A 17,738-nucleotide genomic window follows, 5' to 3' on the forward strand; every position below is an offset into this window, starting at 1 on the left:
TGATAATCAGGAAAGTCATTCTTAAGAGGACATTTGAGCAGAGACCTGAAAAATAAGGCGTAGAGAGCTAGAGGAAGAACATTCTAGATACAGAAAACATGACATATAAAGGCCGGGAGATGAGAATGCGAACGAGACAGAAAATATAGTGAGTGAAGGGAACCTGGCACAAAATGAGTCTAGGATGGCAGGTTAGAGTCAGAGCATGGAAAGCCTTGAGGGCCATGGAAAAACCTTCGTATTTTATTCTCAATGAATCTGCTTTAAATCTAGGAAAGTTTTGAGCAGGTAAGCGACATGATTACATTTCTATAAAAAAATAACTCACCCTGGCTTATCGCAACACCAACAAAATGGCCGAAGTGGAAGCGAAGAAGAAGCGGACCTTCTTAAGTTCACCTGCCTCGGCGTGGACCTCGACCAGTTAGTTGCCGGACATCCGTCCCAGGAGCAGCAGATGCAGCTACGCAGCGCCCGCCACTGAGACTTGGCCTGCGGAGGAAGCCGCACTTGCTGCTGCAGCGCCTGCGCAGGCCAGGGAGGAGGCACCGCCCACGGAGAAGCCCCAGGTGGAGAAGACGCCCCTGCTCAGAGGTGATTATCTCGCCCGAGATGCGGGGCAGCATGGTGGGTGTTAACAACGGCCAGACCTTCAGCCAGGTGGAAATCAACCCTGAGATGATCAGCTTCTACCTAGGCGAGTTCTCCATCACGTACAAGCCCGTGAAGCTCGGCTGCCTGGCATCAGAGACCCCACTCCTCCTGCTTCATCCCCCTCACGCAGCCTGTGGGCCAATAAAGACAGAGTCCCCTTAAAAAAAAATCACCCTGACTTCTGTTGGAGAACGGATTGTATTGGGTTAAGAGTAAATACCTAGAGACCAAATGGAAGGCAGTTTTAGGAGGGCCAGAAATGATGCTGCACCAAAGTGGCAGTTCTAGATGTGGGGAGAAGTAATTGAATTCAAAATAGATGTTCCCATTTATACTACAATATATGCTACATTGCAGATGCTGTTCTTAGTACTTTCATGCAATGGCTCATTGATAACACAACTACCATATAGGGTAGGCACTATAAATAACCCCATTTTAGGAGATGAGGAAACTAAGGCACAGAGTAAAGTAACTTGTCAAATATTACAGGCTGTTAAGAGGCGAAACCTGGTTTTGACCTCAGGAATCCAGCTCTAGGACTCCTCTCTTAACCATCACAGATACTGTAGCACCTACAGGAGATAATTGCCAATCTCTCACTTCAGTCACGTGGGCTTGCTTTTGGTTTCTCAAATATGCCATGTGCTTTACTCCTTCAGCGTTTTCACATAAGATTTTCTTTCCCTGAAATGCCCTCCCCACCCCAGATTTATATTTTGCTTTCCTGGTTTTTTTCTCATCCTTCAGGCCTCCCCTCAGCTTAAATGTCACCTCCTCAGGGTGGTCTTCCCATTCCATCAAAAGTAAACACCCTCCCCCCTCTGTTATTCTTCCTCACAGTGCTCTGTTTCTTCCTTGGATGAAGTAGGAGGGAAGAACAGGGATTTGTATTTGGACATGTTAAATGTGAGATATCTGTTAACATTCAAGTAGAGATGTAGGGTAGGCAATTGGCCACATAAGTCTGGAATTCAAGGGAAATATCCAGGCTGAGTCATAAACATATATGGCCTTTACAGTCAGAAGACTGGATGAGATCAACAAGAGAAAGAGTATAAATAGAAAAGATGTGGAGGGACCAGCGAGGGAGATGCCCAAGGAGTAGAAGAAAACCAAGTTAATGTGATTCCTGGAAGTCAAGTGAATGAAGTGTTTACAGGAGGAGTTTAAATGACTGATCAACTGGATCAAATGTACCTGGCATAAAACACAGCTGTTGTGTCTTCTGTGGCCAGAGGACCTTAGGAAAATCTTGCTTTTTTTTTTTTTTGTAAGGATTGGACTAGGAAGAGATTTTGTTATTTATTTGTTTATTTATTTATTTATGGATTGCCAACAAGAAAGACCTGGGGTCAGAAAGGTCTGTAGTTTCTAGCTATATTTATAACTATACCTATTTACACCTATGGTAAGTTTGTTTTCATAACAAAGATAAGTAGCCTTAGAGATTGCTGCTCTTGTAGAAAACTAAATACTGATGTTAGGGTTTTAAAGGTCCCACAAAGATGGTACAATGGGCTAGAAGTGGATTTTACTGCCAGTGCCCCAAGTTGCAGATAGGTGGCCGAGGAAGTCAGAGCTGTTATTTTCATAGCAGTATGGCGTAATTTGTACTGGAGAAATGCACGCTGCATGATTCTGGAGGCTTTTCTGCAATTCACAGTGGTACGTTCATCGATAGCTATTACTTTGACTGTACTTTTTGAAATCTGCCCATTTCGTCTACTCTTTTACAAGCATCATTGTAAGTGATGCTCCTGCAGGATCCAAAGTGTCAGATGGACAATTTCAGAAGCAAAGACCAGGAAGGAAATTAGATAGATACATATAGAGCTAGGTATTTTATATGTACATATTTATTATATATTATGTTATGTATTATTTATATGTTACATATGTATTATATTCACTGTAGTGTGTAATATATAAACTACTGGTGATACACATCCCATTGTTCTAATGGGGCTTTTCTCCATTTAAAAAAAAAAATCAAGTGATCAAATTTTATAAGATAATAATATTCCATTTGAAACTAAAATCTGCTTTCACATTCTTTCAAAAAGAGTCACCATTTCCACTGAGGTGTGTGTTGGCAACCTCGGAGTATTAATCCAGTAAAGAAGATTAAATATTAATAGAAGTGTGGGATAGATCATTTTCTTTCTTTCTTGGATTTAGAGCTTCATTCTGCTTTTCGTTCTGAGTACATGAGATGAATGTAGATGGGCCAAATAAAATTAGACATATTAGCATGTCATAATTAATATCAAATGATGAAAAATAATTTTTGCAGGCCAAGTTGAAATGAGCTTTTTGGACCCATGCTAATTACCTGTAGTTTCAATTTTATTATGAACCAACAACTGCTGGAGATGACTTCAACTGGCTTCACTTGTGCTTTAAATAATTCGTGTTGAATAATGTATTATGCATTACACAGATATTCCTACAGAACCCAAGTTTCAATTACCTGTCACTTCAAATTACAGGCTCCCAGTAATTAGCTTCTGCCACATAACACATAATGGAACAGACCAAAGTTTATAGAAAGTGGGAGCAAATCTACTGAGCCAGTTTGGCATGAGTAGATTTCAAAATTAACCAATTTGTGTACCTTTTAATATATATCTCCGCAGGAATTAAAGAGTCGTCTGATTAACCTTTCTGAGTCTCCCTTATTTGTAATAAAAGAGATAGTGAAGATAGTGTCTGCCTCATAGAGATTACTCATTCACCTTTCGAGATAAAGGCATGTAGTTCAGTCGTCAGGATTTCATCAGTGATCTGCCTTCAAACACCTTTATATCCGGTCACAAATTATTTCTAAAAGCAGAGCCAACTAGTACATGGTATTATATTTAGAATAAAATCTGAAGCCTTTATGTGACCCATGAAGCCTTCTATCAACGCTTCTCCAACCTGAGGGCGCGTTAGGATCACCCAGGGGGCTTTAGAACAGATTCTGTGAGAGCAGGGTTTGGGGAGGTGGAGAGGCTTGGGAAGGGCGGAGGGCCTTGCCTGACTATGCTTTGTAAGTTTCCCAGCTATGGCAGGTTTGAGAAACACTGCCGCACATGATCATGTCCAGAGCTACATTGCCTGTGAACTTATTAGAAATGCAAATTATCAGGCCCTACCCTGGATCAACTGAATTGGAAACTGGGAGCTGGGCACAACTATCTGTGTTTTAATAAGGATTCTGGCAGACTTTGATGCCCACTAAAGTATGAGAACCGGCGCTTCCAAGCTCTTACTATTAAAAGTGTGTTTTATCTTCCAGCAAAATCAACATCACTTAGGAGCTTGTTAGAACCCCAGACCCATCTTGGACCTTCCGAAGCAGAATCTGCATTTTAACAAAGTCCCTGGGTGATTTGCAGGCACATTCAAGTTTGAGAAGCACGACCCTAAGACACTGGTTCCAGCCTTGGCTACAGATCGGAAGCTTGGTGGAGCTGTAAAACAAATATATAGATACCTGGTGTGCTGAGCAGGCAGTTCCTGGTTTCCCCCCTTTTGACACAGAGAGCTCTTCTTTCATGGTTTGGAATAAGCTTTCACAGTAAGAAGGGCTCTTCTGCCACCAGTGGCCTCCTCTCCTGCCCTTTTCACCAGAACAGCTTCAGAGGGAATCACATTGGCTGAAATCGCTAAAATTGTCTGACTCCTGCCTCTGTCTATGCTCAGAGGGCCTCGCAACATCCCTAGCTCCCAAAGTGGCCTCTGGTTCTTTTGGCGTGTCTCAACATTCCCACTGCTGCCTGGCCTGCAGCCACTCAACTTTCTCTGCTTTTCTCCCCCTAACTATGGGCTTGTTTTGCCCCTAAAGCACAGCACTGCATAAGCCTTGATGTCAGAGTCTCTAATAAAAATAGAGCCTTCCTCTATGTCTCATGGGATAGACATGGATGGGGTAGGTACCTGTCCTCTCACTTCCTCACCTGGAAAAAACAAAGAAAAAAAATCTTTGCCTTAGTTTTCGGCTAAACCAAAATTCCCCGTAGAAATGTATTCATAAAACTTGATTCCTAAGAATAATCTCTTCATGGTGTATCAGACATCACCAAATCCTAAACACCAGTTAGGTACAGTTAGGAGCCAGCAACACTGTGTGAGCAAACTGAGTCCCATAGGGACCAAGTCTCAAGAAGCCTCGTAGATGGTAGATGGAGGTGCTGGGGCCTGATCCTACGCCTTCCGATTTCAGGCAGAGCTACTTTCTGCCACACCTAATCTGCCTCTAGTGCCTGTGGTCCGATAATGACTCCTCCCCCTGAAGGCACCCTCTGCAGGGTCAACTCAGGATCTTTCAGTGGCTTTCAGGATATGCAGGGGGCTCTGCCATGCACTTGGAGCATACGTACTCAGTTCCCAACTCCCAAACAATGAACTGGGAGACATAAGAACAGAAAGTTCAGCCCAAACATTGTTTGGCACCATGTCAGTACACTGTAAATCTCCTTACAATATGGCGGAAAACATGACTTTAAAAGAAATATCTGAAGCAATGTATTCAAGACAAAGGTCCTTATTTATCACAGAATTATTACAAACGACTTGCTGCTTAGATACAAATCTTCCTCCCTACCCCCAAACATTTATTTCCATTCTGAACTCACAGGCTATTTCTAGCTGCCAACACAGCTTGCTTTACTCTGAAACGTCTTTAATCCTGAGGCTGATCGTATATATTTTCAGTGTGTCCGTATAGGTGTAGGATGTTCTCAATTTATTTCTGGAAAGCTGAAAATTTTCATTTGCCGGGAGTAACTTCTAAAAACCAGAAGAGCCTTGTGCTATTGTCAGAACAACATAATAAAGTCTGAAATGAATCTAAGAAATTAAACAGAATAGTTCCTGGAGTGTAGTTCCTGCTCAAAAAAATATCTGTTGAATGAATATGAAAGTGAGTGCACAAATGAATAAATGTGTACTTTTAAATCTGTACCCTAAATCTAATTGAATTTTTAAGGGTTATGAAAATTGGAGCATATTATTTTCATGATTTTTCTGCTACATCCTCTTTGAAGCAGTAAGTTGGGTATTTTATTTAATCTCGACATTCACTTCAAAAATCTACATATTCACATACATAAACATTCTCAGGACACATGATAAAACACATCAGTGACTACTCTGAATGCTGTAACATGGCTGTATCTGCAAATTTCGTGCAATAATTTCTTGATCTCCAGGATCAAGTTAAATGGCTGCATGGAGATTTGTTCACATATTGCTGGAAAGCAACTTCTGGTTCTGTTCTAACGGCAAATAGTTACTTTGGTTAAATAGGCAACAGTGAAGGTCACAATGCGTGAGATGACACTGACATTCACTCTGACTCTGCAGACTTAGATAGACATAAATTGCAGCTGCATTTTTTCAAACATTCACGTGATTTTCTAGAAATCCCAACAGCTTCTCATCTGCTAAACCATTCAGTCAGCCACTAACTTAGGTGACAGACAACAGTGGATGGCATATTTCTGGAGCAAAGAGTGGTGAGAGACAGAGCGAAACGGCTTCACATTTTTCTTTTTCTGTCCTCAGCTTCTGATGATGCTGGTTAATAGAACTGCTCAATGAATATAACATAACAGGCTCTTGGTGGTACCTGAGGCAAGGAGACAAGGGGTTTCTGTCTTGGTTTCAGTGTGGCGTTGTTAACTCATCCCACTGACCTTAGTTTCAACAGGCTCCCCCTCTATCTGAGGAGTAGTGGCCAAATGTATTAATGAGTTCCTGAGTCAGGCTTTCTGGGTGCACATCCGAGAGTATGCGCTAGGAGACTTGGGGCTCAGTGTAATCTCCCTGGGCCTCTGTATCTCCACCAGGAAATAGGAATGACAGTAAAATCGACATGAATATTAAGAGAGGTGATTTAGTCATTCATTTAGCAAATATTTATTGAGTACCTGCTGCATGCCAGGTACTATTGCAGGTGTTAGGAACATGGTGATGATCGAGACAGAGGAGTCCCTGTACTTACGGAGCTTACATTCTCATGAAAGAAGACAGATGGCAATTCGCTTATGAGAGTGACTGACACCCACTAAATAGTACCTTCACCGCATAGCTATTGAGCACTCTTAGGGGCGGTATGGGTAAAAAATAGTGACCTCAAGCAAATATTCTCTTGAACATTTATTTTCCTATTTGTGCTTTTCTGAATTTACCAATGCATTTACAATGACCAGGGATTACTTAGGTAATAAATTAAGAACAATAAAAGAGCAATGACATAATTTAACAAATACCTAAAAGTGTTTTCATAGCATCTAAAAATGAGAATTATGATTCAGGAAATGATTCAACAAACATTACTTGCCCACACGGTTTTCAGCCGGGATGCATATCTTCCAGCTTTTGCACAGTGGTTCTTTTATGCTGGGTAACTTCAGCATCTCTCATCCTTTGGTCTAGTCTCCATCCTGGGCCTCCTCATTTGGATGGACAGGACTGGTATCTTTGTGTTCAAGGCCTCAGCTAATTAAAAATCCTTCTAAATGATTTCATTTTTCATTCTTATACAATCAGAAACCCCCAAGCAACTGATATTTGCCCATTGTTAGTGAGCTTCAAATATAAACTGTCTTTAAACTGTCTTGTCTCTTTAGCATGAATGCTTTGTACCATTTCTATTTTCCCCAATGCTGTACTCAAAACGCTATAATTAATATTTTTCTTTTATCCTCTTTCATAATCAGAGCATCACCAAATCCCAATGCCTGCTTTTTAATGACATGTTTTGTCTCTGCCTAGATTAGTACAACCTCCAAAGTCCCAGCAAGTCTTCTTCCTTTCCTAAATCCTTATCCAAAAGCACAGTATATTTTTATTACTCTCATTCTTCTGGAATTACTTAGCTAATTTTCTTCTATTCATTTTACTGGGTTACTTTTTTTTCTTCCTTATGTGTTCATTTTTTAATTCCCAAATTACTCATTTTGCCCTACATAACCTTATGCAAAATAAAAGAATCTGTTAATTCACCTCACATCTTAAGGTAGAAGAGACTCCACTGTAAAAGTATAAGTATTGCCACGTATTACACAATGATATTACTTATAAAAAAGCCTATGTAAACAGACGTTCCCACCTTTAGTTTTAAGAAATTGTACTTCCCTTTAGTGCTCAAACAATATTTCCAAGACCACTTGTTACTTGACAAAAAATTTAAACATTTTTGCAGATTCCTTCCAACAGATGTTCCCGGCACACTGCCCAGTCCCATAAATCCACCTGGCATGTTATTCTGACCCCAGCCAGCCTTCTGGTACCAGGCACATGACTCTAGATCCCATCACGCCATCTGTACTTGGCTTTCTAAGGCTGCTGCTGATCTCTTTACCTCTCCACTCTTCCCATAGGAGGGCTGGCCTATCCCTTAATTCTGAAAAGCTCAGTTAAGCCCTAACTTACGAAAACTATGCTGAGGACGTGAGGAAATGTAAAGAATTCTAACACAGCTAAATAACTCAGAACTGTGCAGTTTATCAACTACTTCCAGAGTTTCAGGCCCCTCCACAGGTGGAGACCTGTTTCTCTTAATTTCAGCACATCTACTACCAGGTTGCTGAAACTAACTTCCCTCCTTGACACAGGAAGGCCCTTCTGCCAATAATTTTCCACTCCTTGGAATCAAGACCCTAGAGAAGGTAAACAGAGTATTTCTCAAAGTAAAAATTTACTCTAAAAATACACCACTTTGCATGAGAAGATAACATCCACTTTATAATGCAGAGCAACTCAGCTTCTCCTTTTACCAATTCATTCCAAAGTAGGAGCTCGGTCTTAAACTTGTGTAACTTACAGACCCCCCTGGAATGGCTCCTCCAAAAAAAAAGGGAGAAAAAAACTTCTCCGAAAGACAGAAGCAGACCTCTATCCAGAGAAACGAAATGGTCTGGCAGCTTTAAGATACCAGTCTCCCTTCCTTTCTCTTCCCACTTTCCCCATGTGTGGTCATAAAACTTCAAAAATATTGAGGGTTTAATCTCAGAGAAAGCTATGCACATGTAAACCTTGACACCTACTCTTTTCTTTGCTCCTTATTATAAGACAAGCATTGATTACTGAACTTGACTGTGATTTCAAGCTGAGAAGTATCACATTTAACTTTGGAAATCAAGCCAGAGAACACAGCCTTAGGACCAAGCAGTCTGCAGCGTGGCTATGTTTATGCATAGCTGAGGCAGAAAAATGGCTGGCAGTTGCAACAAGCACATGTTTAGCTTTTAGTGGCTGTAAGGAAGGACGAAAGATATAACCTCACAATAAGACGCCATGAAAGAAACCAAGAGAACCAACGTGGTCGCTTCCAGACTGTAATGTAGCATGCCTGTCCTGTGATTGATAGGAGCTGGGTTACTGCCATAATTTCCCTGAAGCGCTGCATCTAAAAACACTTTGTCAGTCAGGAATCCAGTAGGAAACAGATGACAAAATCAAACTGGGTAAGATGAAGAGAGTTTAAAAAAGGACTATTTAATATACAGATGGGTAGCTTAAGGAAATCACAATTTATAGTGCAGTACCCATGGACCAGTAATAGTGGAGAGCTCTTACTCCCTCAGTCCTGAAGGGTCAAGGTGAGAGAGCAGTAGAGAATAAGAGGTAGAGAGGGCTATGTCGAGATGGGTGTCAATCTCCCAGGGCACAAAGCAGGAGGAGAAGGGTAGAGAGTGTATCTGGAGGGGGTAAATCCTCTGTCCCATTAAGTTAGAGAACATTTCTGGTCTTCCGTTTTTACCTTGTACACAATCGCTAAAGGGGAACCTGACTTTTCATCAGAGACTGAATAGGAAGCCAGACTGATCTAATTAGAAGAAAAAAACTAAAACTTAAATTTAATTGATTAAAACTTAAATTATTTAAATTTAATTGTTGATTTACTTAAGATTTCTAAATCAGTTCCTCCCTTCTCAAGCACATAATACCTAGACAGTTTTTTTCCCCCAAAAGCATTTTGCTATGCATGTAAAATTAATTTCATTTTGTAAACAATAGCTTCTGGAGAACACCAAGCTCTGATTGCACATTTGAAAAAATACTCTGTAGTAGTTTAAAAGATCATTTTGGGCTTCCCTGGTGGCGCAGTGGTTGGGAGTCCGCCTGCCGATGCAGGGGACACGGGTTCGTGCCCCGGTCCGGGAGGATCCCACATGCCGCGGAGCGGCTGGGCCCGTGAGCCACGGCCGCTGAGCCTGCGCGTCCGGAGCCTGTGCTCCGCAACGGGAGAGGCCACAGCAGTGAGAGGCCCGCGTACCGCAAAAAAAATAAAATAAAATAAAATAAAAAAATAAAAGATCATTTTGAAAGTGATGCATCTAGAGACAGTAATACTATATGAGATATTGTGGACAGCTGGGATAGAGAGAAGATGATGATATGAGAAACTTTTGGAGGTGCAATTAATAGAATTTGGTTCTTGATTGAATATGGGCATAACTTAGGAGTCCAGGATGACTGTTAGACTCCTAGTTTAAAAAAGAATGTGTAGACAATTAGTAGGATGGGTGGATAATATTTCAATTTGGGACATATAGAACTTAATGTACTGCTGAAACCCAACCAGCTGGATACATACCTTTCCCACAGAAGAAAGAGATATGGAAATTATAATGTAGGAGTGAGTTAAGGCCTATGGTTATGGTTGGAATCAGGTGAAGATGGAGAGCAGAGCAAAGAGATGACCAAAAATGGAGACTTCAGCAACAACATTTTGAGAATTCAGATCTCTTCCATCTTTAGTGCCATTGATAATCTTTCCCATCAGATAGTAAATTCCAGTGAGGAGAGGGACTTGGCCTATCTTGTTTATAACAGTATCCCCGATATCTAGCAGAGTGCTTGGCACATGGTAAGTCTCAATATACATTATTGAATGAATGATGAGTTCAATCTGGCTAATGGGCATTGGAGAGGGTCATCTGATTTAGGAACTGGAGTTATTTATAGATCAATTCACTCTGAAGGATTCTCCCATCTAGACCTCTTTTAGGGCTCCCCACTGAATTTGAAGTTCCTTTTCTTGGCTAGCTACTGTTAGGAAGTTTTATCTTTTTTGCTTCTATTATTTCTCAGTTTTAAAATTTGTCTTAATTCTTTCATTTCAAGCTTTGTTTCAGGTCTGTCTTTTAAGAAATGATTGGGCTTCCCTGGTGGCGCAGTGGTTGAGAGTCCGCCTGCCGATGCAGGGGACACGGGTTCGTGCCCCGGTCTGGGAGGATCCCACATGCCGCGGAGCGGCTGGGCCCGTGAGCCATGGCCGCTGAGCCTGCGCGTCCGGAGCCTGTGCTCCGCAACGGGAGAGGCCACAACAGTGAGAGGCCCGCGTAACGCATAAAAAAAAAAAAAAAAAAAAAAAAAAAAAGAAATGATTATTTTCAACCATGCCTCTTTATTCAGCTTTCCCTGTAGTGAAAGCTTTTCTCACTTTTTTCTTGTATAACCAGAGGCCCGTTCAATATTGGGAAAGTAATCACCAAACATGCTCACAAGTACAGATAGATAATGTACTAAAACTCTAAAAATACTTTAAGGACTGTGTATCTTAAAGCAGTGGTCTCCAAATCAGGGTTGCTTGATCAGAACTTTGCTGATCTTAAGTGAATTTTCAATACAGGACAGGAAGTAGGAACCGGATTAGCCTTGAGCTAATTGTCCATAAGTCATGTATCATGCAAAATAAAGACTCTGGGGGTGGTGGTGTACATGGGCACACAAAATGAAGAAATTTCCATAACTTCGATGTTTTTGATATCATCTTCTTTATACCAGTTCTCATAAACTTTAGAATCATCCTGAGTGCTTGTGAAAACCCAGGTTGCTCTCCTCATTCCCCAACATTTCTATTTCAATACGGCAGGGCCTGAGGATTTGCATTTCTTACAAGTTCCTAGGTGATGTTAATGCTGTTGTTTCAGGAAACAAGCTTTGAAAACCGAAGTCTTTAGACTCCGACTTCATAAAAAACAACCACCATATCGAACACACCTTTCATCCATCCTGAGTCTTAGGATGCATTGACATGGGATGTAAAAATTATGAACAGAGAAAAGGACGAATCAAAATGAATGACTCTGGTGACAGTGTACAAATCAAAACCTTTTTTAAGTCAGGTGTTTACCAAAAAAATTTAAGAAGGACTTCATTGAGATGTCAACTGAAAAGTAATTGAAAGTAATTTTTGACAGACCACTATAAGATTTTTGACATATAATTCAGAAAGAAGTTTAAAAACATTGAGTAGCTCTGCATAATAAAACTATCATTTCCATTTACTTATTTAAGTGAGAAAGTTTTCTCAGTGTTTAAATCTGTAAGAATAAAATAGGAATAGAATTGATGCTAAGCCATGACACATTCTAGTTTTAGGTAATGTTTACTCATGGAAATGTGATTTGGGAAAAACAGCCCTAATCATCTCATTGAGATACATTTCTAATAAAATGTTACAATTTGTGTAATTAGCTTTCAAATTTTGTAAGAGTGTAATATTGCTTTGAGCAATTGTATATCTGTAAATTACAATGATAACTTAATCCAGGAGAGGATTTTTAACTTTTATACCTTTACGTTTATGTTCATGACAAAATTTATTTTCCACTTGAAAGTACAAATTTTGATGTATATATGGTGATAGCTTAATCAATAGAAGACTTTCAAGCACATAAACGTATAATATTTAGATACAATTCCATGGGGGAACTGAAATAAAAAAGCAAGTCCAAAAATAAAAACATAAAATATCTGACTATTAAAAGAGTATTTTTCTTCAAGCATTTTTTAGATGGATGATAGTGGGAATCAAACTATTACAGTGTTTAGAATCCACTGAAAATATTTAAGAGAGTGATGTTACGTGTTTATTTTAGAACAGCAATATTTAGAATATGCCAAAACTAAAATCCTTTACAATTGTTTTGCTTTATGATGAAAAACATTTTGGTTGACAACTTAAAATGTGATGGATACATAGTTTAACATTTTATTTTAGAGTACACACTATCAAAAAATTACTTACGACTTACTGCCTTAAGGCAATCAACTTTTAATCTTCAGCAGGGATCATTTGATGGACTCAGACAGAACTGTGAATTTAAATTCCAATGAAAACCCAGGCTTTGCCTATTCTGTAAACATCTCAACAAAAACCATTCTTGTTCTTGTTTGGCATTTTCTCTTTCTTGTCCAGCTGGGATCCAAACACTCAGAAATGAGTAATAATGGGAAAAGATTATACACTCTTGAATGACTCATTCAAAGACCTTTATAAACTTTGTATATAGACTTGTTTTAGAAAAGAATCATTTGGGTGAATTCTGGTTTGTTTAGCAAATGGGAACTGCAGCACAGTTAAAAGAAAAAAGAAAGGATGTACAAATGGTACAAAACCATCACTGCAGGACTTTTCCTTCAAAAACCACTTCCCTGCATTTGTAATACTGGGAAACATAAAAAGAAACACATTAAAAAATGTTGAAGTCATCACTGAGTCTTTAGCTTCTTGATAATAACATCTTTTGCTTTTATTTAAGATATATTTTCTCTTGGAGATTCTTTACTTGGGAGACAGTCTTGCACAGGCATGCACAAAATCAACTCTGAACTTTTTTGAAACCTATTTTATTTTTTCTGGCCATTTTCAAACTCCACAACTTTATTTTGCATGATATATGACTCCTGCACAATTAGCTCAAGGCTAATCCAGTTCCTACTTCCTGTACCGTAATTGAAAATTCACTTAAGATCAGCAAAGTCCTACTTGCTATCACATTAAAATGATGTATTCCTCCCGATACAATCTCTCATACCTCTTTTCCATTTCAGCTACCCCATAAAACCACCTCTTCGTCCCCTGATATGCAACCTAGCTTTTAGAAATGAATAGAAAACCACCTCTGGCTGACTTTGAGTAGTACTGAGTCTCCTTAAACTTCTCACTCTGTTCCAGCATTGTGGGTAATGGAACATCCCATAGACTCTATTATTTGCACCTAGATCAGTAAAAATTTATCTGATGGATTTATAAACATCTAATAAGGGTGTATGTGATGCACAAGTAATACAAATTCTTATATACTCCCTTGGGTAATTTCCATTTAAAGTTCTGTATAAAGATATGACAGATTGCACATTAAAAGGACAAGCTAAGCAAGGAAAAGAATCTCTTCTGTATCTATTCATGCCTAACTTCCCATATATTTTTGACATTCCAAGAAAGAAACCTCAAAATAATTTTCCACTCACCTTTGTCCTTTATGATATCTTCTATACAACTGCAGAATATATAATGGATTTGTTCTTCCAAATTATCAATAAAGGTATTGAATAGAATGGGCTGTAAAATAACTCCCATGGGATGCATCCAGTATAAAAATCTTACATTGGCAGAGACCTGTCTAGCTCATTTACTGCTGAATCTCCAGGGCCTAGTACAGTGCCTAATAGCAAGTACTTAGTAATAGTGAATGAATGAAAATAAAGTGATGGATGAATATCTGGATGGATAGGAACTTGGTGGTTTTGACATCTTCTGATCTTTTTTTTAGATATGATCTTCTAGCCAGTAAATTAACCTCCTAAATGTATAACAATTGAGAACATAATATTTTATGTTTTTATTGAGAGCATTATGCAGGCTCTGGAGATTACCTGCATCCACGACAAACAAACTATGTAACTTGGGACAAATGACTTGAATTCTCTATGCTTGATCCCTCATCAATCAGACATTAACAGCCTCTCTCTTAGGCTTGTTGGGAGATGATATACATAAAACACTTGGCCTGGTTAATAGGAAGAATTCTGTAAGTGTGACCTATCACTTTTCCTATTGCATGTTTCCTTCATGTTTGAGATTAATGCCTAAGAATGTATCTGTAAACATTATCAGAATTACTATCTCAATTTTTGCAGGGACATTTATAATCACCTCTCTGCTAGCCATAAAATCATTTCATCCAAGCCAGCAGCTTGTACTTCGTGAGAGATCTAGAATGTAAAAGTGTTCGTGCACATTAGGGTTTAAAGTTGTAAATAACCAGACCAGTCACAGTATAGTAAAAGAAGGATTTTAGGTTTCTTTGGCGAAACAAAAGCAGGTATAAAAAGTTACAAAGATTTTAGATTTTCATTCACAAAAAAAAAAAAAACAGTCATTCACATTTTACACTATACACGGTATAATATAAATACAGGAACGTATTATGTGCATTGTAATGAAAGAGGAAAAATTAAAACCTAATAGGTAGACACAGAGTTGTTCTGTGCTCTAGAACACCCAAAGGTGGATCACATTTAACGCAGCAACCAAGGGAACTTGCCTAAAGACAGTGTGTATGATTGTGGCTACTGTGGTTCCTTCTAAGTCAAAAGAGGTTCTGTGAAAAAGAATCCATGTCGGGTCTGCTCTTCTTCTATTTGCATTTTATTTGTTGTCTTCTCAAGATCATTCTAACTAAAATTAGGGAAAGACTCCTAAATGCTTTCTTTCCATTACAGGGTTTTCTTTAAACATTAAATTAAGTGGATAATGATTCAGAGTCATCTTCAGCAGTCATTTTATTCAAATTAAGGGGAGAAAACAGAGTGGGAAGAGATAAGGAGAAATTTGAACACATACACTCCACCTAACAGGAAGCAACGCTCACACTATTTCTATATATATGCTCCTTGCTTAGAATGGGCAAACATCATTTGCTGAAAGCTATACACTTTTCCACTCTTTTTATAATAAACACTTGATGCATTCTATCCATCACGTTATTTCATCAGGGACAGAGTACCTAGATTATATTGTTCCAAACTGTGTGAGGGAAGTATAAAGGCTAACACTGAAAAATAACTAACATACTATGTCGATGTTCAGGTTTGGGGTAAAATAACATCCAATAAATTAAATCAGTATGGCTTACTTCATTTATTTATGTATGCTTCACAGCTGCAGCATTCATACATGAACATTCAAAACTTTATAAAAGATTAAAATGGTTATATATACAAAATTTCTTTCTCTGAATGTGTGTTGTTTTAACAAACCCCCTCCCTCCAGAGCCCTAGGTCCATATCCATTTGAAATGTTGTTGATCTGTAATCTTGCAAGTTAGTGTTATAAAAAGCCATTAAAAAGGAGACCCAGTTGAGTTAATAATTAGCACTTTGACCCCTAAAAAATGCTCCTAGTCATAGAAAAGTCCTCCATTCAGGCCTTTCTTGTAAGTGAAGAAAAAGGAATGCAGCAAAAAAAGAGTTCCACGTTGCAGTCTCTAGTTCCGTTGGGATCCCATTAGCCAGCCAGGCTTCAGCATCACATGGAAGCTGGTTGTACCTAGGGCGGAAATGGTGCAGTGACCTACAAAACTTTGTGTTTGTTAATTGTCCAGGAAAAGCCATCCTCCATCTTGCTGACAAAGGGCAAGGGAAACCATTTCCAGCCTAAAAAAACTACCAAAAGCAGCCGAACAAATGATTAAAGACCTGTAAGGCTCCATAATCATCATTAAATATGCCCGAACTCAGTGTGACTTTTTATTTTATATACAGGATTAAAATCAACATTAAATCATCTTATTTACATTGCCATTGGTGCTGAAATGGAGCTTTTTAAATAGTACAGTAGGCTGGTATACATTATATAATGGTCTGCACTGGAGGCAAATAGAAAACTAAAGAAATTAGATAGTCTGGAAATGGTTACATTCTGCCCTTATTTTCTTTCCTTTTGTTTGCTTTCTTTTTGAATGCCAATACTTTCATTTAAAATGTTTCCGAGCACAGCAACCCAAAATGACTGGACGGTGGTCCAAAAATCCAAACCAACTGATAATACTTCTCGAGGTGATAGGAAAGGCACAGGAAGTTAGGACTTTGGCTGAAATGATGAAAACACATGTTCGCCATTTTAGGGATCAGCGCCTTGACTCTTGCCACCTCCTGCTCCAACGGTGATCATGTTTTGATGTATTTATTGAATTGTCCTTTGCTGATGAGGAATTTTTAAAGTATTTCTTAGAATAAGTCCTTTGGTATGCAGATGCTACATGGAAGGAAAGAAAGAAAGAAAAGAAAACACAACAATATTACTTGCTCCATACCCTAAACTACCAATACCGTAGCCGTAAAATGAGGGTGTCTAGTAGTTGTTATAGCATGGTTGTCCGTTCTTTCTAAAGGACCACTTACGGTTCAGGCAGGTAATTTTAGGCATAGCCCATCTTCCATTTCCTAGGCAACGGATGGTTGGAAGGTGGCGCTGAATGAAACCATCTTTGCAGTGATATCTAATCAGGGAGTTGATTTCATAACGAGGTTTCATCTTTCCAAAGGTCTTGGCATTTTCTACAACAGGGGGCTGGCCGCAAGCAACTAGAGAAAAGTAAATTGGGTTATTTCCAAATAATCTAAGTATTTCTATTGGCATGAGTTTCTCTTTTTTTTTTCTCTTTCCTTCTTTATTATACCCAATCAAGCACCTTCAGCAGTCATTTAGATTAAGAAATTGAAAATTTCCAAGACAAAACTAAACAGTAAGCCTCTGGGCCTAGTTTGAATCTCAGATTCTGTATCTTGAATTGTGCTTTTTTTTTTTTTTTTTTTTTAAAAGAACCATAGGGCATATGGTCCTACATTCATCTGTCCATTTGGAGGTGCTACTTTTCTGAAAAAAATTCTAAATTAAAAGGAATTTGGAATTTCCTGTCTCATGCCACCATGTGGCCTGTTGATGCTGTCTTCACCACCATCCCGATGTTTTTATTACCCACCTTCACTTCAAATAAGATTTGTAATAATTAACTATTATTGTCACTTCCCCGAAAAAAACTTACAATCTATAATAACATCATAGCTTCAAAATATGGATAAAATATGGACCCTTCAGTATAAATAAAATATCTCCAGGTTCAATTATGTTTATTTGCTCTTTTCTGTCTTCTGTACAGAGACAGGAAGCAAGTCAGGACATAGTATTCATGCTTCAATTTCGTAATTACCTTATAAATATAAATTTCAACTCTTAAGCAGGGTAAGTAAAGGTAAATCTTAGAATATATAACCATCATTTTTAACCCACAATA

General features: G+C 38.8%; 1 protein-coding gene and 1 pseudogene across 6 annotated transcripts in view; one reads left to right on the forward strand and one right to left on the reverse strand.

The window, feature by feature from the left end:
* Nucleotides 1–353: 353 nt before the first annotated feature.
* Nucleotides 354–816, forward strand: LOC116751078 (annotated as a pseudogene).
* Nucleotides 817–14,719: 13,903 nt separating this feature from the next.
* Nucleotides 14,720–17,738, reverse strand: part of VCAN (versican) — a 114,642-nt gene continuing 111,623 nt past the window's right edge. For all 6 annotated transcript variants that reach the window (XM_032625424.1, XM_032625426.1, XM_032625422.1 and 3 more), the window contains 2 exons: nt 16,846–17,028; nt 14,720–16,699 (listed from right to left, as the gene is read on the reverse strand). In XM_032625424.1, the coding sequence (XP_032481315.1) occupies nt 16,572–16,699; nt 16,846–17,028 (311 nt within the window). In that variant the 3' untranslated portion in view covers nt 14,720–16,571. The remainder of the gene's footprint in view (nt 16,700–16,845; nt 17,029–17,738) is intronic.

The sequence above is a fragment of the Phocoena sinus genome, chromosome 3, assembly GCF_008692025.1.
Source record: "Phocoena sinus isolate mPhoSin1 chromosome 3, mPhoSin1.pri, whole genome shotgun sequence".
NCBI classification, from domain to species: domain Eukaryota; kingdom Metazoa; phylum Chordata; class Mammalia; order Artiodactyla; family Phocoenidae; genus Phocoena; species Phocoena sinus.